At 30.9% G+C, this 21,046-nt stretch overlaps 5 protein-coding genes across 6 annotated transcripts in view; 1 reads left to right on the plus strand and 4 right to left on the minus strand.

The window, feature by feature from the left end:
* LOC119690192 (protein numb-like) overlaps positions 1-1,194 on the minus strand; it is a 58,390-nt gene extending 57,196 nt beyond the window's left edge. The window contains exon 1 of the mRNA XM_038105200.1: positions 1,116-1,194. The gene's annotated coding sequence lies outside the window, so the exon portion shown is untranslated. The remainder of the gene's footprint in view (positions 1-1,115) is intronic.
* Positions 1-1,200, minus strand: part of LOC119690191 (protein numb-like) — a 67,263-nt gene extending 66,063 nt beyond the window's left edge. The window contains exon 1 of the mRNA XM_038105198.1: positions 1,116-1,200. The gene's annotated coding sequence lies outside the window, so the exon portion shown is untranslated. The remainder of the gene's footprint in view (positions 1-1,115) is intronic.
* A 3,908-nt stretch (positions 1,201-5,108) lies between these two features.
* Positions 5,109-6,413, minus strand: LOC119662453 (cytoplasmic dynein 2 light intermediate chain 1). The gene is made up of 3 exons (XM_038072076.1): positions 6,151-6,413; positions 5,645-6,080; positions 5,109-5,578 (listed from the first exon to the last, which is right to left on the minus strand). The coding sequence occupies exons 1-3, from the start codon at positions 6,295-6,297 to the stop codon at positions 5,121-5,123; spliced, it is 1,041 nt and encodes a 346-aa protein (XP_037928004.1). The 5' UTR covers positions 6,298-6,413; the 3' UTR covers positions 5,109-5,120.
* A 3,167-nt stretch (positions 6,414-9,580) lies between these two features.
* Positions 9,581-15,196, minus strand: LOC119687629 (vacuolar protein sorting-associated protein 54). Its single transcript, XM_038102026.1, has 4 exons — positions 14,547-15,196; positions 13,541-14,487; positions 10,928-11,706; positions 9,581-10,867 (listed from the first exon to the last, which is right to left on the minus strand). Exons 1-4 carry the CDS (start codon positions 14,627-14,629, stop codon positions 9,878-9,880), a joined length of 2,799 nt encoding a protein of 932 aa, XP_037957954.1. The 5' UTR covers positions 14,630-15,196; the 3' UTR covers positions 9,581-9,877.
* Positions 15,197-16,919: 1,723 nt separating this feature from the next.
* LOC119690175 (alpha-(1,3)-fucosyltransferase B) lies at positions 16,920-20,490 on the plus strand. Of its 2 annotated transcripts, none has more exons than XM_038105172.1 (5): positions 16,920-17,356; positions 17,435-17,572; positions 19,202-19,602; positions 19,661-19,838; positions 19,900-20,490. In XM_038105172.1, exons 2-5 carry the CDS (start codon positions 17,486-17,488, stop codon positions 20,380-20,382), a joined length of 1,149 nt encoding a protein of 382 aa, XP_037961100.1. In that variant the 5' UTR covers positions 16,920-17,356; positions 17,435-17,485; the 3' UTR covers positions 20,383-20,490. The 2 variants fall into 2 exon arrangements, with proteins under 2 accessions (XP_037961100.1, XP_037961099.1); XM_038105171.1 differs by having other exon boundaries at positions 16,920-17,375; positions 19,900-20,489.
* The last annotated feature ends 556 nt before the right edge of the window (positions 20,491-21,046 follow it).

Consider the following 21,046-nt stretch of genomic DNA (forward strand, 5'->3'; position numbering starts at 1 on the left):
CGAATAACCTTGATATTATTTGTCATACGTTTTCTCGAGAGTAAGCTGTGTATCCAAATTTTGTTTTTGATTTTAGAGTTTAGTTTTGATTAAAAGTGAATGACAGGCAGAGATATAAAAAGCCTTGACATTATATTTTGCTTTTTATCGAGAGTAAACTGTATATCCAAATTTAGTTTTTGACTTTAGAGTCTATATTTAACTTTCAGAGATACGAAAAGTCTTGACATTATATATTCAGTTATATCGAGAGTTAATAGTCGTTCTAAACATTATTTTTGACTCTAAAGTACAGTTTAGAGTAAAAATGGCTGAAAAATAGAGATAACAAAAGCCTTGATATCACATCTTTCGTTATATCGAAAGTTAACTGTTTATCCAAATTATATTTTTGACTTTTGAGTCTAGTTTTGAGTAAAATCGACACACAGGTAGAGAAACGAATAATTTTGACATTACGTTTTTTGATATTACGTTTTATCGAGAGTAAACTGTATATCCAAATTTTGTTTTTGACTTTGGAGTCTAGAATTAACTTTCAGAGATACGAACAGCCTTAACATAACATCTTTCTTTATATGCAGAGTACACTATATAGTCAAATTTTATTTTTGATTTTTGAATCTAATATTCAGTAAAACTGACTAACAGGCAAAGATACGACAAGCCTTGCCATTATATATTTTGATATATTAAGACTAAACTGCATAGTCAAAATAATTTATTTTCAACTTTAGAGTATAGCTTTGCGTACAACTGGCTGACAGGCAGAGATAGAGACATACATGGCTATATTGGTATATCCCAATAAGTTGAAAACAATACGTACATATATATAAGTCTTGGATGTTTTGGATGTTTACTGTATCATACTATGACGATCTAGATATACTTTTTTTATGTTATGTGCGTAAAGGGTATATAAAAATTGGGACTTCAATAACATATATAAACTTTGAACTTCTCATAGTAAAAAGGTTATATTGTTTATTTAAAAAAAAAAATATATTTTCATTTTTTAATTCAATCGAGTCACTCCCCTCTATGATAGCACATATGTATGTATGTATTATTTTTATTTAATTTTATTAGGACAAAAATAATGCAATAAGTACCTTGAATTATTTGCTGCTTTTGCAGTAGTAGTAAAAATAATTACTGGCTTCAAATTCGGTAACAGCAAGAACCTTTGACTTTTTGCATGAAACTTTTTTCTTTGTCGTGTGTTTGAAAGCTTTTATAATTTCACAATAAACACAAACTACACGTTTCACTTAAAAAAGTGATGTTATAGTAAATCATTTCTTATAGTAAAAACTTCGAAATTTAGGTTTTCAACTTCTAACTGAATGGAACCTACTTCTTTTCTTGCACCGTACCCGCCGATTACACAATACTACACCACATCGTCGAGCACAACAAAGAGCACAAACTTCATCGGATTTATTGAACGTACTCCCCGAAACTGAAAACTTCACTTAAAAAATAGAAACTTTTTATCAATAGCAAAAAACCAAAAAATTGCTGAGTACGGAAATTCGAGTACGCAAAATTCATTGAATTGTATTTTAATATTTAATTTTTTTATATTTAATTTATTAAATTTATTTACTAAATTAAAACTTTCAATCACGGATTTAATAAATTTAGATAAAATTTATTTGGCAATGAATCTGACTGCACAGAACGACAAATGATGCGCTTTGCTAGTAGCACGACGCGTTGCCAAATGTTTATGATTTGCTGCTACCATACGATGGTAGAGTTTGTAATTTTTAGGAGAGTTTCATTGTTTTGTTGTTGCTGTTTCTATTGCATTGCTCTTGTTACCGTACTCGTGCCCGTTACCACAGCCACAGCCACAGTCACAGCCATTCAGTTACCGTTATTGTTGTTGCTTCGTTTCATATTCCATTTTCATTTTTCCAGTTTATTATTATTATTTCACTTTTTGTTTTTTATTATTATTGTTATTTTTTTCTTTTTCTTTTGATTGGAGAATAAAGTTAACTTACTTATGTAAGCTACAGAGCGTATCAGCAACACAAGTTAATAGCACCGTTCAAACGACATTGGAAACGTATGAAATTCATTGGGCGTAGGAGAAATACTGCCATACGCGGAGTTAAACATGTATTAAATTTACGTAAATGTGCACAAAACAAACATCAAAACATATGTTGTAATTAATATTGAATGTTTACGCAAGTATTGTTCTTTGATTTGGTGTTGATGATGATGACTGTGATGATGACGACGACAACGACAGCGACGACGACGACTGTGACGAGCGCGACGACAGGTTTGTTGACAACTGGCGTAACTGACAATAATTGAAACAGTTTCTTATTTTATGAATTGAACATTTTTTTACAACATTTTTTGGAGCATTCTCTCGCAATTGCAGCGGCGCAAATGAAAGGACGTTGCCGCTCTCCTTTCCCATACGCGGTAACTGCTGTTAATGGCCTTGTAGAAGTATATGCACATATGTACATACAGACATACATTAGTTCCTAACTTTGACATGCGCAGCAGCGGAAATTAGTAGGTAGAAATGTCAAAAACAACAGTTACTACAACAAAGCAATAGAAATACTCCCCTGTACTGAAAATCATATAACGCTGTAATAAGCTTGCAAATTTTATTTTGTTTATTACTAACTTATTGTGTGCCAATATTAACAATTAGAAAAAGAAAAAAAATAATTGTTTTTATGTTTGTACTGACAGTATGCGTTAGTAAAGTTACAGATGTTCTTATGTTAAGTCTTGTACAGCTAAGGTCAACATTTTATGCTTCCACAATGCTCGCTCAAAGCTTACCAATTTTTGACACTCCTGCAGTCATCGTGTCAATCACAATGCTGTAGGTGTGCGCTACCAATTGCTTATCGCACTGTACGTTCCGGGCTTTCAGCTTTGAATTATAATTAGTGAAATTTTGGATTGCGTCTTATTGTATTTGTGGTAATTAATCATAAAACTGCAAAAAATTGTATAACACTTAAAATACCCCTTAATCGTACGCTTATGTTCCTTTCGGAGTGGGCTAGCCAAGATATGACAGCGTTCTTAAGTTTGCTCCTAAGATAAACTGCGACCTCACGTATGTGAGAATCACTATCGTTCGGCATTTCTGCATAGATTATTAAATTATCTTAATTGTTTAGTACTTCTCCGCAACCGTTCTATCTAACTTCACTTATGCTGAGGATATCATCACCAAAGCGGTTACATTCCCTTGAAAGCATAGCAAATTTTTCAGGTTGATAAAGTGTTCTAAAATTCCATTCGTTCGTTTAATTCGTATTTTTTTAGTTTGCTAGAGTTGCTGCCAAGAAATCCGTCCTTACATTATTACTATTTTTGTAAATACTCGAATCAGGTTTTATTCAAGAACCGCTAAGGCTCATCACTAGCGGTAATGTTAACCTTGCATTTCTTGAGAACATTAGCCAGCTGTATATGGTAGATACATCTTCTTTGTACAGAGTTCGAACATCCCAGGTGCATACTCTTAAATTATGTTCCTAAACATGTTTGCGTGTGTCCTGAATAGTACTTTCTCTTTGTTTTTATTAAAGCAATGTTTTTTAAGATGGGTTCCAAGTACCATGCTTAACCTCATATATCCAGAAAAAAAGTTTCACTGCACATATTAGTTCGCTACGCACGGATGAAGACTGTGTATCAACTGTGACTGTGACAATAATTGTGTTGACACTTCCCAAGTTCAATGCAATCAATACTTTATCTTGTATGCTCACTCCCTCCATCCCATTGAACTATAAACATGTAAACTTGACTAAGGAAACAAGCTACTAGGTTCGATTTAAAATAATATTTTATGTATAAAAGAGTTAGTCTCAATAAAATTATATTTTCTTGTGAACACGTTTTACGGTGAATTTCAGTAAATGGTAGTGCCGTAACAACAAAATATATCACAAAACCGGTTTCAACTATATTTTTAGTATATAATTTTTTATTGTTTAGTCGTCTTTACAAATTAAATGGACTATACCAGCACTAGTTTGTTTGAAAGGCAAGAGTACCAGAGCATATTTAAGATTTGCAATATATCATCTCTTGTGGACTTTTTTTTATATTTAATCCTTTAACTCCTAGGAGAAGCATAGGGTCGCAACTTTTTCTTAACATCAAGTAAATATACGGCTATTAATAAGTTTCGTCATATCAAAAATTATGCGCTCATAGGTTTTGTATATGATAAGCTACTTGCCTTGGTATCCCTTCACCGATGATGTTATTTATCGTACAAATGCTATCACCTCTTATTCATAATAATAAGTTATTAATAAATCTTTTCTTTGACTAATCCAATTAACAGTTTCGGTTTAATGACTCAGATATTGCCTCATAATGCGGTAAAAACCAGCAGAGTTGGTTAAGAAATGAATCTTTTAAAAGTTTTATATTAGGTGTGAACTGAAACCTGTTAATTTGAAGTTATCCATATTAAGGGAATCACTAATTAATTAATTTTTGTTTAAAAAAAAATTAATATTTATTTAGGTGCAACTTTTATTAATTTATTTTTTATTTTATTTTATTTATTTAAAGTATAAAGTCTTAAAATAAAAGTTGTACAATTAAAGTAGGTCAAGTAAAGAAATAATTACATGTATATATATATATATATATAATATATATACGTTTATATATATATACATATAAATATTTATATGTATAAAATATTACATATATTTTATTGATACTTCTAGTATATAAAAGTTTTTCTATTTTTTTTTGTGCTTTCTTTATCTTTTAAGAAAGAGAAAACGTCTTAGAATGTAAAAATAGAGAATATATTTCTTTGGTAGAAAGTGAACGTACTACAACAAAAAGCACTAGAAAAATCTTTTATATATATTTATCTTTCATTAGAGACCGATTTACAAACAAGCTCATTTCTTCTTCTTCATTACAAAGTTTTCAATTTTAGCCATCAAACTCACTAAAAAAGTGTTATAAAAGTCTTATTATAATTTTTTTAAATTATATTTAAGTACAAGAAAAACGTTCATCTACTCCAAAAACAAACTCTTATATATAGTACATTTAAATAAATTTATTCCTTTTAATAAAACTTATGTTCACTTTGGAAGTCCCACATTTTCAAATTGAACACGCAAATCTAGTTGCTTCAGCATCAATTTTAATTCCTCCATTTTTTGTGAACGCATTTCATCTATTATGCCTTCCCGAAAGCCTGCATCATTCGCTGGTTCTTTCACTGGTTCAATGTTTAAATTTACCTGTAATTGTGGCACATGTTTATTCAGTTCAGCGCCTATATCTTTTAGATATTGTGGACCAGCATTTGAAATATTATCCCAGCTATCAGTACCAAACCAAATAGATAAAGCATCATTAAAATCAACTGTATGTGATCGAAATGGATTTGTAGGACTACCAAATCCCAAATGATTAAAAGTATCACGTAACGTTTTTGCAAGTTTTGGTAGTTTAGAGGAATAAAATAACAGACTTCCACCTACTAAATGTGCAACTGATCGTAAAAAACGACAAACGTGCATCTTTGTCTCAGGTTCTATAATAAATGAAATATATCAGTTATTATTCAAAGCCCCAATAATTCAAATAATCGTTTAATTACCTTGATCGATGAATAAATCATATTTACCACCCACGAGTACTATTGGAAATGGCTGTAAGTCAAGTGTAGATATTTCGTTGTGATTTTTTTTAATCCGTTCAGCTGCACGATTTCTATACCTTTCTCGGACACCGTCATCACTACTATCCAGCATTTGATCAGATACTTTCTTTAAACCGTTAAAGGCCTCTTCTAGATCTGACCACAAACACTGTGGCTGAGATAAGTCTAGCATGAGTACACTAGAAAAATGTTCAATACCTTGCATACGCAAAGGCAGTTCAAATAACTGTGAGCTGCTCTTTAAAGAACCAAGTTCCCAAATATTTAGTACTTGCTTCTGTGAACGCCGTCCATAAGAGTACTCGAGAGCTAAAGTAGGTTTCGGATTTGTATATTCACGATCAAAAAACTTGTTAATTGCTGTCGATTTCCCCTGAAAAAGGCAATTAATGTTAATCAGTATGGAAAATGTTTATATTCGTCATAAATTTTTTTCAACTTACCACACATTTACTTCCCAACACAAATATAGTCTGTTCTTTTGGTATCTTCTCGATTGGTAAAGTACATACTTGTTCTTTTAGTAATCGTACTGCAATATCTTGTATAGTCTCCTGTTGATGAGTCGGTTTTTCCACTTTTTCCAACATGTTTTCTTTAAAATTGCAAGCTGAAAGTGCATTTCATCTGTATTTGACAGAGGCCTTGCGTTAGAGGTATTGTCATGAAATATCCAAAACATTTCCGTTGCCAAGGGAACGATTATTGTTTTGCTTGTTCCATCCCAGTTTTTTATTTTTGTATTTAAGTAAGGAATAAATATTAAATAAATTGTCCTTTAAAAAGAATTGTATTTTGATGGAGTTTATCGTATAATTTTTGTTTTGACGAAGTATGAGAAAGTTCCATATATGACATCTTATAAAAAAAATTAAGCTTCAAAGAATACTCTAAATTCAAAAAGAATTTAACGTTACGTTGCGAAATTCCCCAACTTAAAAATAATAATAACTATTAGAATATCTTTATAGCAGTGGAACGTTTGATATGTTGATATCGTCATACATTTTAGACATCCTTTAATTGAAAATTGACAATTTACATATAGTATTTCAAAAAAAATTTTCACAACTTTTTTTGTAGAGGACTCGAAGGTTTTGTTTCTGATTTCTGTAAAAAGTTACTTCAAATATACAATTAATTACTCCAAGTAGAATTATTGAGAAAATATGTGGGTATATATACGTATGGTTCTTATTGTAAAATAACAGTAATATTTTATATTAAAATCAAATCAACACAATCCAATATATTTGAACCTAATTATAGAAAAGCAATTGAAAACTGTAATTGAAAAGAATTATAAATATTTATAAGTTTACTATAATCTTTTATACAACACTTTTAGAATAGCTTTTGTTACAATAACTTCTGAACTGTTATTGACGGCTGACATTTCAAATAAATTCTGGATGACAATGAATTATTCCTCATTATAGTTAAATTTTATATGATTTATATAGGGACAGCATAAAAAAATTTTTGCTGAAATTTACTTATACCATTTGTTACATTTTAGGTTAGATTAATTTACATCGACGATCCACTTAGGCCTATTAGCCCCTTGTGTTATTGTATATAGAGGAAAACTCAGGTTTTAAATCACCTAGAACCTTTGGCGAAGATCATAATGTTGTTTTGTGGTAGGTCTTTTAATTGATTAAGAGCCTTTAAAAGGAAGGCTCCTTTTTGAGTGTTGAGTCGCCGCAGTGCATGAACTGGGCAAAGACAAAGCAGATGAAAGGCACTGTCATCGTCTTGTCTAAAGCTGCAACAGGTATTATTGAAAGGGAGATTCAATCTTCTAGCATGGTTCCCCAGTTTGTAGTGACCTGTTTAAAACTACCAAAAGGCTGATATATCTACGGAGCATCTTAATGAGAATATTGGATTTCCTTTTATTGGAAAGTATCCAGATTTCATACAGATGCCCGCATACCCTTGGTTTATTAAAACTGTTGCATCTTAACAAAACATATGTTTTGTGACTACCCCAATATGAAAATCTAATAACAAATTACAGCTAAGAAACAATTCAAATACTTTAATTGAAACTATTTGAAAAAAAACCCGAGGAAACAATATATTCCAATCAAATTTGGTCTGGGAATGCTTTCAACTTCTCAATACCCTAGCATCGAGGAACTATGTTACTTTTATGTGGGCACTGGGACATGAAGTGCACACAGGTAATGAAATGGCAGACTCCCTAGCAAAGAAGGGTGGGTGCATGTACTCCTTTCATTGGTCCCCAGCCCTTCCGCGGGGCAACAAATAGCTCCACAAATAACTTATTCTGTGAACGGGAGAAACAAAATCTACTTCAACACTGGAGAGCCCAAAAAGGCATGCGACAGTCCAGAAGATTCATTGATCCTGAACATATCAAACTTGACACTATTCTTAACCTTAGTAGAAACGTAATTAATATTTACACTTAAATTCTTACAGAACACTGTAGACTCAATTACCACATAAAGAATTTAGGTGCGGTTGTCGCCTCTGTCAGAAGGAAAAAGAAACATTGCAACATAATCTATGCAACTGCCCAGCGGCTGCAAGACGTAGACTTAACTACTTTGGAAGCGGGATCTTAGTCCCAAATCAAAAAGATAAAATCAAGCCCACGGCAACTACGAGATTTATAAATAATCTTGAATTATTTTAGTTGGGCCTTAGGCGCACAATAGATCTTTTAGGTCGGGAAAAACTAATTGCCTAATAATAACAATAATAATAATAATTTGAAAAAAAAAATAAAAGGAAGTGTTCGTCACTCATACCTGTTGACACTAAATAACAAAACTTTTCCAAATCTAAACTTTGACAAAAAGGCACTTTAACGATCATGGCAAAAATACTTAAATCATATGTTAAACGACATTTACAGGATAATAATAACTGAATAGGGTATTGCCACAAATATTTGTCGCCTTATATATCAGGAAAAACGTATGTGACAAATTGCTTCCCAATCGATGCCGGTGTCCCTCAGGGCTCGGTTCTTGGACATTATTGAAACGAATAAGAAAATTTCAAATTTAGTTTTTATAAATTTCATATTATTTTTTACTGATACAAAACAAAGTCTTATAAAGTAAAGTTTTGCAATCTTTTTTATTTTTAATTTTTCTTTTTTGCATTCATACGAAAATATAAATTAATATTATTAAGTTCTTACAGCAATCATAAAAACTTTGACAAAGAATAAAAAGAGTTTTATATAGTTAAAATGATGTTAGCTAGGATTAAGCTTAGATTTTCTGTCCGTAAAATTTAGTAAATATCAAAGTTTAAGTTAAATGATTATTTTTATAATTATACAAATATTTGTCTTTCAGACAGAAAATCTCGTCAAACAAAAGTAAATTATTACTTTTTTTGGAAAGAAAAATATTTGCTAAAAAACAAGATTTTACTAAATTGCAAATAATATTAGAAATAGACTTAAGACTTTTACTATTTAAAAATAATTTTTACATAGCTTATTTAATATAAAATTGAAACAGAAAATTTATCTACTAAATAACGAATAAAAAGTATTTTCTCTAATAAAATAAAATAGTTTATGCAAATATAAATTGTGATTTCGTAAGAGAAAGTAACTATTTTGTATTGAGAATATTTATCGTATCGAATAAGTAATAGTCAACAAAATCCGGAGAACTGTAAAAATTAAAACTAATAAGTACGAAAACAAAATTACAGAAAAAATAGAAGAAACTTTTTACATTTGCATCATAATAATTATAAAATAAGGCAACATCTGAACATTTCTCCACCACATATAACAATTGGTGTACAGTTAAACATGTTCTATCAGCTTTCAGATACTAGTACATATAAGTCGGATATTCAATCAAAGACAATAGCTCATGAATAAAAATGTCACAATGACCTTGCGACTAAACTTAGCAGCTTTATTTTCTACTATACAATAGCAGATAATTTTTTCATTTATGCGCACATAAAAACAAATTCAATGACTTAATGACATAAAACACATTAAATGTTAACGTATATAAGCTTATATCTAATCGCTTAAGATTAAGCTTAATAACTGTCAATATAAAGTAACACAATAAAGTATATATATCTACCGACTTTACAAAATTATAAACCCCTATCCACTTAGTTAAATTTGTTGCGTTTTCATATGGCAACATTACTTTAGAAATCCCAAATACTCTGAAGGATACTATCACTCAGGTCGTACAATGGTAAAGCTTTTAGCGTGCGTACTGTCTCCATATAAAATGTAAGTTCTGATGTTACAACACCATGCTGTGGTCCACCGTTGTTGATGATGTTCGCTTTAAGTAATTGTTTTCTAAGTCTATCCTTAAAATTGCGATGCACAACACCATATATTGTATGTATTTGCTGTTCAGGAAGTATAGGCGCTATAGCTTCATGCAGCTTAACTAGATGTCTTGAAATATTGCGAAATGATTGCGAAGGTATCGGAGGTCTTGCGTCCCACTGTTCTAACTGTACACTAATACGTTCAGTTACAATATTGCATATTTTATTTTCAATTTCTTTTATATGACTTTGAAAATCTTTCGTTATAGATTCATAGCCATGTGTTGCAGATGGATCGAGTTTTAAAAAATGCTCTTTCATAATTGGTAACAACCATAGGACAAGTTGCAAAGAACGAGATACTAGAGCTAAATTTGTGCTGGTAATTGTTTTAAGCCCAGCAACGCGCATTGCTCCAGCACCTATTATAAGCTGACATGAACGTGAATTAAATGTGCGCAATAAGTCGACGACATTGCCCGATAAGTAACTAGAAACTAACGGCAAGCGCAACGCACAACAGCAGTAATCATTTAACATTTGAACTAGCAGCAATGCAGCACCTACTAATGCATAGGGCTTACCCTCAACAAGCAGTACTGGATTTGCTAGACTTTGTGTTGCAATATTCAATTTGCTGTCATCATTTCCTTGCCCATTTGGTGTAATAAACTGTTCAACTGTTTTTGTCGTTACAGAAAAATCGAAAGAAGACATACGATCTATAATTTTTTGGAATTCGTTTGGTATATCAACTTGCCGCCAACGCTCGGAATCCAGCAAAAAAGCGAGTTTCTGCTTTTTTTCGCTATGAAATCGATTAGCGAAACGTGATGCTTGTACTTTGACTGCCACCTATAAAAATCATATTCTTTATTTAAATAAAAATAAAAAAAATGACATTTTATGTTTCACCTTTAATGCAACACTCGAACTTCCACAGATTTCCTCACAGCCATCACCGAATTCCGTAACTATTTCCTTCAGTTGTTCAATTTCATCTAATGTAGCTACTGCACGTTCCAAACTTTGTGTACTCACCATAGTAGCACAACGATCGTGACAATAATTACAAACGGCTATAAGTAAGTCTTGTAACTTCTCTTGCACCACCATATGGTCAACAGAAGTTAAAAAGGCTTCGGAATCGATTAAATTAACTGTTGACTTTTGCGAGTTGCCGACAGCTAAGTCACTACGAGCAGCTGCTGCATCTGCTGTTTGTTGCATAATATTCGTCACAGCCTTTATTCGTTGCAGTACTGTCAGAAGTGCCACTGTCGCTTTCTTCAACAATGCTATCCATTCGGCAATCGAAAAACTCTGCGCTTCTTCGCCAGCGCCCGTTAAACATACCTCCGCGTCGCTTGAGGCTATCACCTCAATAACAAACTGTTTAATTAGGGCACGTATAGTAGCTATTGCTTCATCTTTATATGTATTTACAAAGCGAAAGTTCTTTTTACGCAGCAGTCCCATTACAATGCAAACTAATTTATCATCCTCTGTATTTACACTATCTGTTTCCTTAAGAACATCACTTAGTGGCCGATTAAGATCGGCCGAGGCATAACGTTCGAACTCTGCGGTTAGCATGCTATCTATGAATTTTTCCATTTCGATAAGTTCCATAGGTAAATGCTTAAAACAGTGAATACCCACAAGTTCTTGCGTCAGAATTTCTTGCGTTGTACCTAAAAAAACACAAAATACATATTTAATATTGCAATTGATTTTTAAAAAGGAAATACGGATAAAGAAATCAAATTCATCTAAGAATAGCACCAGCCTTAATACAGCCATCAGCACAAAAATTGTTGGCAAAGAACTGCATTGGTCAAAATAAAGCTTACTTAGTATTTTGCTGTTAACTAGCTAACATCCTGAAAGAGCCTAACAACAGTCCTTTTAGATTTAGTTCAATACATGTGCGAAATAAACTGATTGGCAGTTACAACTGAGAGTCTGTTTTTCTTTAAGAAGCAGTAAAGTTTTTTATTAATTAAATTATATTGATTATAATGTATATTATAAAAAAATAATTATAATATTTGTATTCTTATTAATGACAGAAATTTTCTCAAATACAATTGAAGTTAACAATACGAACTCATATACTCATTTACGACAGAAGTATGATTCATCTTTATGGCACATGGTTCCATTTAAGTCACCAAAAGGGAATATATTTTAATTTACTGAATCTATATTTGCAGTGCATACATTACGAGTAAATTATTTATTTTCTATGTATTTTCTTGAAATTACTAGGCTTCAACCATAGAACTACTAATTACATCCTTCAAACAAACAATTAGATAAAGATATATTAAGTTTCCAAAATGGTATATTATTTGGAGCGTCTAACATATATTCTTAATAAGCAGACGAATGGAATTAACGACGCCCGTCTTAATGACTGTTTGATAATATACCATTTTAAATAAATTAAAACTTGAATTTTTTTAATCCAAATAAATAGGTAAATATTTTTCCAAATATTAAATAGATTAATTGATAGAATGATAATATTGGTTGACTATATAACGAAGCGATTGTGAAAAGTAACTGGTAGACAAATTTCTCATATACTTTCATGTGGAAAGACCATTTTTATACATACAGAGTGATAGCAGATATAGCTATAATGTATATGATTTATAAGGTTTTTTAAGCATAAATGATTTATAATTATTATAGTGTTATATATTATGATAATTTGATTTATAATCAGTGTGACGGCTATTTCAACTTTGACAAAACTAAAGCTAACTTTTTTTATCAAATTAATTTTTAACGTCCGTTTTGACGAAACAGACCAAATTCTTAATATAAACTATTGTTTTTAATATGGTACAATAAGACTCTTTTGGTCGCAATACCAGCTGTTGTTAGTAATTTTAATAAATAATAATAATAATTGCTTTCAATAAAGAGGTGTTGTATTAAATAACAACAATAAAATTTGATAATATTAATAATTAATTGAATTTTTGGCTGACCAAACAGCTGTTTCGAGAATGATGTCATCATTAGTGGTCTTGAAACTATTTCCTATATTTAAATAATCGTAAATATTTTGTTGAGACTACAAGTATCAAGGGTTGAACTTGTGCCCTGCCAAATTTAAAACTCAGAATCAGTCATTAACCAACTGTCCAAAAGCTGTACTTGACTTGTATGCTCGAACTTAGAGTTTTATTAATTGGCTGAGAAAGTTAATTAAGAAACTCACAATTACTTGCTGTGGTTTATTAGAATGAAATCATAAGCCAGCTGTAGAATAATTGCATTAGTTAATTATATTTTTAAATTGTTTTTTTTTTTAATTTTGTTAATGTATATTATTAGAAAAATGTGGCATATTAATAAGTAGCAAAAAAAGGGCTAATCACTCTCATCTACTATGTACATATGAGTACAACTGAAATTGTGACTACTTTATTGCCCTATTCAATTTAAATTTATATGGCTGTCTCAAATTTTGAATTTGAATAAACGTTTCACTTAAATCATTTTAGCTTTTACCTATTAAATCTAAAGCTGCCACATAGTCCTGTGTGCCCATTAATAGCTGTAACATAGGTTGCGTTTTGTGCACAGTAGCCATTAATCGCAATTTGTCTAGAGTTTCTTGGTAATTCTGCTTACGCTGTGCATATAGCATAACTTGAAGTGAATCCCTGACAATTGTTTTTTGCAGAATATCCAAAGCAGTACGTAACTCTCGCACCCGACGTGCCGCTTCTTGCATTTGTGCCATAATAGCGTCTTGGGACGTCATGGCGTGAAAGAAGGCAGCCGATTTACGAGAAACTTGATGTGCTATTTTTACTTCTATAATGTCCAGATAATGTGATAGTTGTTCTTGCAACAGGCGTCCGGATTCTTTGTTCTTTTCACTAGTAGAACAACCAATGTTTGGAAAAACGAGTGCAAATGTTGGAGCATGGTTTAAACTTAAATTTTCTTTAAGAAATATTTCAGGTATAACATTAAGACTAGTGTCGTGTAAAGGCGATGTTGGTGTGATTGGCTCTCGTTTAGAACCTGTTACATTTGTTGTCGTTAATATAGTTGTCTGCTGTGCACTTAGGCGCTCATGCCTTCGATAACGTTTTCCTATTTTGTTTATATATCTATCGAAGTCCGAATCTGTTATTTCTGGCAAATATGGTGAATCACTAATTACAACTCTGTCAACAAAGTTGTCACCCCATTTTTTCGTAAATAAATTATTCTGTTTGCCGCGTGATGGATCGTTCAGCACAGCCGGTAAATTTTGCGCCGCTGAGAAAACAGACCATTCTGGTGCCAGTTCCCTTGAATGCTGATTCACGTGATATTTTGCAACATGTGCGTCATAATCGCGATCCGATACGCCATCCAATGGCAGCGATGGACACACACCGTTGAAACCATAGCGGCACACATATGATCCGCCTTCTCGAGTGCAATGGCGTTCTCGTAAATGTCTAAAAATATTTAAAAAATTTGTTACAAAAAACTAAACATATATAAAATTAAAGCTTACATTACAAACTCAGTTACTGATTTGAAGGATTCGCATTGACAATAAAAGCAGGATTCCCAACTGTTTGTAATGTTGGAGATCATTGTCCTGCTGCGATTTAAATGTCATGCTCACAACAGCTGCAGTTTCAACTATGTTCTATATGTTTCATTTAAAATATTAGCAACGGAATCACTTAATAACTCTTCTATCTTCTATCTCTCGCCAGTAATTAATTCATAAATAATACCAAAAAGTTTGTATCAAACACATCATTATAGTCTTTGCGCTGAAAAGTGTCACGTTTCATTTGTGAACTTCTAAGGCATTAATACATTGAATGATTCCGATTTTAAATGTTTACTTTAAACACGTAACTTAATGTACTGTTTAATTATTCTCTTCGATCTGTTATAAAAAAACAACAAAAAAATAAGACATATTTTGTCATCACAAGGAATTCGCCTGTCACACAACTGTCACTTTAATTCTCGTTCCAATCAAAATTGAGATCCAACCTTGCAAAAAATTTTATTAATAATTGTTATGGGCACGTAGCTCGTCACTGGATTGTGTATTTTGTATGAAAATAAGCAGTGTTGGAAAAACGTTTATGCCAATGAAAAAGTCTTCTACAATTCTTTCGTATTAACATAAAATATGCATTAGACACAAATAAATTAATTGCATATGTTATCAAAATATATTTTAAAGTGAAAACAAAAAACTTTAATAAAATAATCTTAACTTCGTTTAGTAAAGTATTTATGACAAATATTACAAATGTCCACATTACTAAGTAAAGCATAGAATTCATTTACATTAACCATTTATGTTTGCTGTCACACGACTTTAATTATCAGTATTCTTTTCAACACTCAGCAGTATAAAGTGATCGCCAAATTGTAAATAATAACAGTAAACTGGTCCCGATACTGACAAAGTGCCCCTTCTTTACAATTATTCGATTATTTTAATTTTCATCACCTTGCGTTCATTCTTGTAAATTTTGCTATAAAGCATGGAACTCTGTTTATGTTTAATATTTCTCCACATTAAGTCAAAATTTATTGGTTTCTTATAGCGTCTTCGATTAAAAAATCTGGACTCAATCAACGTTTACTCTCCATCTATCAAATTTTTTGACCAATTAAACATTTTCAGAGTAATCTAACATGTTTTTAGTACTATTAATAGACATTCACATTTTTCAGAAATATATATATCGAATCAAATCACAGTTTATCTATTAAATTATATAAAACAGTTTTTAATTTCAGGGTAATCTTGCTACTCCAGCAAAATATCTAGAGTTTTATATTTTTTGCCCTAGATTTACCAATCAAAATGGAACTGCATTAAAAAAGCATTAAAAGACCATCTCGATTAAAAAAAAGAATCGAAAACTCCATTAATAAATCACCTAACATTTATTTGAATAAAAGTGAGGCCCGTAATATATTTTATTATTTTACATTATACAAATGTAAAGTTTAAATAAAAATTGTAATATTATGTAATTAGTGATAAGATTTTAAAACCTATTGTCAGTCTCATTAGGAGTACTCACTCTGTCTTACAAAGTCGCAAGGTGCACGAAATGAAAGAATGCTATACAAAAATTGCAAGAGTGGGAGAACGTCTCTGTTGTAGTATTGCAACATCGAAATGAATGAAATAACAAATTTTTGTAATTTTAATACAAATATTAATATTATTAATTCAAATTACTTGAATTTTATATGATTAAGTTATCACAATTAAAATTAAGAAAAAAATTTCGGTTCTAGTCTTTTGCATAACACGTAAATTATCCCGTGAGTATCGTAGTGAAATTATTAATTTATTTACGAGCTTAATAGTTTAATGCAAAAACTAAAATGACAATTTTAAGTATTATTTATAAAAAGGTCTTTGAATATCCGAATTCGCGATTTTTATGTGTATTACAACTGTTCGTAGTAAATGAAAGTTAATGTTGGATTCTCAGAAAAGTTTTATTTGTAATTTTAGCTGTTTAAAAATTTTCATTTTGCTTGAAAGCAACATTTGACAGCTAAAATTACAAACAAAATTCTCGTCTGAATTTAGTATAAAGAGAGAGCACAAATACACACAAATAAGCACGAATTTTCGAATATATAATAGAATTTGTTATTGTTATTACGATTTTGTGTGCTCGGTATTTAGTGATGAAAATTGTGTGTGCGCAATGTTGATTTTTTTTATTTTATTTCAACACATTTACAACACTGAAGGGATTTGACAACCGGCTGTTTAGTAAGGCGGCAAGGAAAAACAAAAATATGAAAATTTTTAAAGCAGTTTTGCGTTTTGTTGCTTTTTACATTTGTTTAGGTCTTATAAATTGTATATAAAATTAAGTTTTAAATTATTATTAAAATAGATAATGGAAAACACGCGACAATCATTACTTAAGACACTTAGTAATTTTAGTATAAAATCATTAAGCGAATGAAACCGTATAAAAGAATGTTACTTTTATGACTAATTATTTGCTTTATCAGCGGCTTATGTGTCGCCTATGCTCCTATGTTGGCTTGTGTAGAAATTTCGATAAGATGCCGCTGACTTATTTGTAATGTTATTTTTTTTTTTTTGAATATAACAGAATTAGATAAGATGTAGTCGACTCATTTTTAAGACTCATAAATGAAATAAACTTCATAACTGTGATATATCTTTTAAAATTTGTGACGTTTATTTTCTCAACTTCAAACAAAGATTTAGTTTTATTTTGAGATGCGGTGTTTTTATCGACACAAAAAGTGTATTTTATTGATTTTGGTGCTGTGGATGCTAGTTTTTGGGTACTTGTTTTGGCAATTGGTTGTATTTTTTAAACAATATTTTATTTCTCAATATATGAAAAATTTTTTATATTTTAGGGAAGCCACGAAGAAAGTTATGATGATGTGACCTTACTATGGTGGAATTATATGCCTTCTAGTTATAAAGATGCTCGCTTTTGCGGAAAATATTGGTGCAAATTTGTCGGCGACCAGAGTATGCTTGAGAAGTCAAAGGTGAGCATTTGAGAATTACTTTAATTATAGATTTATTTTTTAAAATATAAGCGAACGGTTGCATCCTCAAGTTGTTAAAAATAGTATTTAGTAACTAATAGATTTAAAGTCAATGTAAGTCTTATTTATTTAATGGTCTTAATTGTATTCTGGAACATAAAATTTTTTTTAAATTTTTGTAGCCATTAATGTTGTATCTCATAATATTAGAGCACATTCACGTTAAGCACTCTCGTACGGTTTTCAAACTTAGGTGTTCACACTGGGCGTTCCACGTCGCATTAATAAATGTATATATTAGTTTATAAAAGTCTCTACACGATCAATTTAATTCAGTAATATTGTAAGGACCTCTATATATGTTACATTTATTCTTGTATTTTTTTTTTTTTAATTATATAAATTTTTAGTAATCTGTTTTTAATTACCATATATAAAAAAGTTCTTAATAAACACCAATCTAAACATATTTTTGATAAATTCTCTTTTACGTAAGTCACTGAATATTTGTCTTTTCATAACTTTTTTATGATAACCTTTAAATTTAAATATATATATAAATATTTATTTATAAATATAAATATTTATTATTAAAAACAAAACTAAAAAGAAAAAATGTATATTATTTGTATTCATAATATACATATATATTATTGTTCCTAATATTGTTGACTATGAAATTTTTTGTTTTTGTTTTTGCTTACTTAATTTTCTAATGATCTATTTTTACCCAACCGAGCGTTTCTCTAAACAGTCTAATATACTTCTGAACAATTAAAGCAGTTAATAGCTCTACTTGAACCGGGATGTGTAATGTATATTTATTTAAGTAACAGTCTATTAAAGCACCCCGACCTAAAAGATCTATTGTGCGCCTAAAGGTCCAACTAGGACAATTTTAGACTATTTATAAATCTTGTAATTGCTGTGGGCTTAATTTTACCTATTTGACTTGGGACTAATATCCCGCTTCCAAGGTAATCGAGTCTACGTCTTGCCACCGCTGGGCAGTTGCATAGAACATGTTCTGAAGGAAACTTCTCCTCATGACAGAGTCGACAGGAGTCACTTTCTACCACACCTATAATCTTCATGTGGTAATTAAGTCAACAGTGTCCTGTAAGAAGTTCAGTGTAGATTTTAATATCGTTTCTGCTAAGGTTGATGATAGCATCAACTTTGATGTGATCAGGATCAATGAATCACTTTGACTGTCGCATGCCTGTTTGGGTTCTTCAGTGTTCAAGTAGATATTGTTTCTCCTATTTGTGAAGCTATTTGTTACCCCGCAGAAGGGCTCTGCACCAATGAAATGAGTACATTCACCCTTCTTTGCTAGGGAGTCTGTAATGTATATACTTTGTTATGGCTTTTATTAGATGCTTTTGTATGTCCTATGTATTGTATGTATTCTATGGACGATCGTGAAATAGAGTGATCTTATTTCAATCGGTAACATAAGTATTGTACTTCTAAACGAATCTACAGCTTAATAACATATAATGGCATAATTATTTGAAGACTTATAATAACTCATTAATATTATATAATAACTCTAGAAGAGTTATAGGTTTTAATATTTTTTTTTTTAAAAAATTAACAACTTTTTAATATTTTTTTATATTTTAGGCTATACTAATTTATGGTTCCAATATAAAAGTGGAGAACATGCCACTACCACGATTACCAAAGCATATGTGGGCCTTACTCCATGAGGAATCACCGCGTAATGTGCCTTTTATGCCATATGTGGATGTGTTAAAGCATTTCAATTACACTGCAACATTTAGTCGTTTTAGTGATTTACCACTGACAACACAGTATCTTCCCAATGTTGGAGATCTCACAAATTCCACCTATTTAGTACCCGTACAGAAGAAAAGTGCGAATAAGGCGATCGCACCAATTATATTTTTACAATCAAATTGTGATACGATGTCGGGCCGTGAAGATTATGTACGTGAATTGATGGATTATATACAGATTGATTCCTATGGCAACTGCATGCATAACCGTGATCTTTCAAAAGAGTATATAATTTATAATATTAACTAAATAAATAAACTTATGTACGCCTTTATTTTACAGTTTACAGAAAGATTATTTAAACAATTTATATTCACCACAATTGTACAGGTTATTGGGAAAATACAAGTTTGTTTTGGCATTCGAAAATGGTGTATGTGATGATTATATAACTGAGAAGCTTTGGCGAGCTCTGATTGTTGGGTCTATTCCTATATATTTTGGTGCTCCTAACATAAAGGTAAACACATATACTAGCAATAGTAAGAATGTATTGTATATTGAAATGTTTATTTTTACAGGATTGGGTTCCAAATGCAAAGTCTGTTATTTTTATTGATGATTTTGATAGTCCAAAGGACTTGGCTGAATTCATTAAAAACTTAAATAAAAATGATGTGGAATATAACGAATATTTAGCACATAAATATAACCGCCTTCATCCAATTGAAAACTTACATTTGAAGCAAGAACTTGCAACAAGAGTATATAGTGAGAACGGTAAGAGTCTTTTCGCCGCGTTTGAATGCGGAGTTTGCCAGCGTCTTCATCAGCTCGACGAATTTGGTTCAAGGGTAGCTCATATTAAACACTACAATTGTCCTTTGCCTTTGGTGTATCCCAAAATGCGTACAAAAGTCAAAAATGATTGGAATTCAATTATGTCTATCGGCAAATGTCAGGCTCAATTATTTGATGAGCTTATGCAACTCAATGAGAGTTTTACTAAAGCCGAATGGCTTTCCATCTTAAACGAGAGGGTCGAAACGGGTCTATGTGATTAGGAATTACTTTGTTAACATTTAACGTTATTGTTTATTATTATGTATTGAATCGAAATATTTTTATAACAATATTTTTGTACAAATGACAATTGTGATGAAATTTGTACACTTTATGTATAAATAATTACTTTTTTAATTATTAAAAACTTTTTTATTATTTACTGACACATTACTGATTATTCGCCTTTTGTTATTAATGTGTGTTATTAACATTTTTTAAAAGAAATTTAATAAGACTTTTGTACTTACTCATGAGTTGTCCGATAAACTTTCAAGAAAGTCCTTCCCTAAAAATCTATTCCCTATTTTACTTTTTCGTCGAAGTTTCCCCATAACTTAGTAAATATTGAATGTAATGCGCTTTTTCTCTACATGAGTTTTTAAACACCCGTAGCCTGAAAAACTAATTAACCAAGCAGTAATAACGTGTTTTTATTAATATATATCCCGAACTTGGTCTTATCATACTAACCCAAGATGAATGGGACGTTACACATATTATAAGTGACTTTCATCTATTAAAATAAATATTATACATATTTACATATATCATGTATTTGCGTAAGCTTAATTGGTTGTCTTTTTTGTGAATAGTATAAGAGGGGGTTCAATGTAACTTTTATTTTGTAATACTAGGTATGGTAAGACGATGTTGTTATAGTTT

This window comes from Teleopsis dalmanni, chromosome X (assembly GCF_002237135.1).
Source record: "Teleopsis dalmanni isolate 2A chromosome X, ASM223713v2, whole genome shotgun sequence".
Classification (NCBI taxonomy): Eukaryota; Metazoa; Arthropoda; class Insecta; order Diptera; family Diopsidae; genus Teleopsis; species Teleopsis dalmanni.

Excerpts from the sequence above, each read along its gene's own strand:
- LOC119687629 (XM_038102026.1), bottom strand. The coding sequence starts at position 14,629 with ATGATCTCCAACATTACAAACAGTTGGGAATCCTGCTTTTATTGTCAA. Across the intron at positions 14,488-14,546 it reads TCAGTAACTGAGTTTGTAAT|ACATTTACGAGAACGCCATT; the intron begins GTAAGCTTTAAT and ends AAATATTTTTAG. Across the intron at positions 10,868-10,927 it reads GTTCGAGTGTTGCATTAAAG|GTGGCAGTCAAAGTACAAGC; the intron begins GTGAAACATAAA and ends TGATTTTTATAG.
- LOC119690175 (XM_038105171.1), top strand. The coding sequence starts at position 17,289 with ATGCGGTGTTTTTATCGACACAAAAAGTGTATTTTATTGATTTTGGTG. Across the intron at positions 17,376-17,434 it reads GGTACTTGTTTTGGCAATTG|GGAAGCCACGAAGAAAGTTA; the intron begins GTTGTATTTTTT and ends TTTATATTTTAG. Across the intron at positions 19,603-19,660 it reads AACCGTGATCTTTCAAAAGA|TTTACAGAAAGATTATTTAA; the intron begins GTATATAATTTA and ends TTTATTTTACAG.
- LOC119662453 (XM_038072076.1), bottom strand. The coding sequence starts at position 6,297 with ATGTTGGAAAAAGTGGAAAAACCGACTCATCAACAGGAGACTATACAA. Across the intron at positions 6,081-6,150 it reads TGTTGGGAAGTAAATGTGTG|GGGAAATCGACAGCAATTAA; the intron begins GTAAGTTGAAAA and ends TGCCTTTTTCAG. Across the intron at positions 5,579-5,644 it reads TGATTTATTCATCGATCAAG|AACCTGAGACAAAGATGCAC; the intron begins GTAATTAAACGA and ends CATTTATTATAG.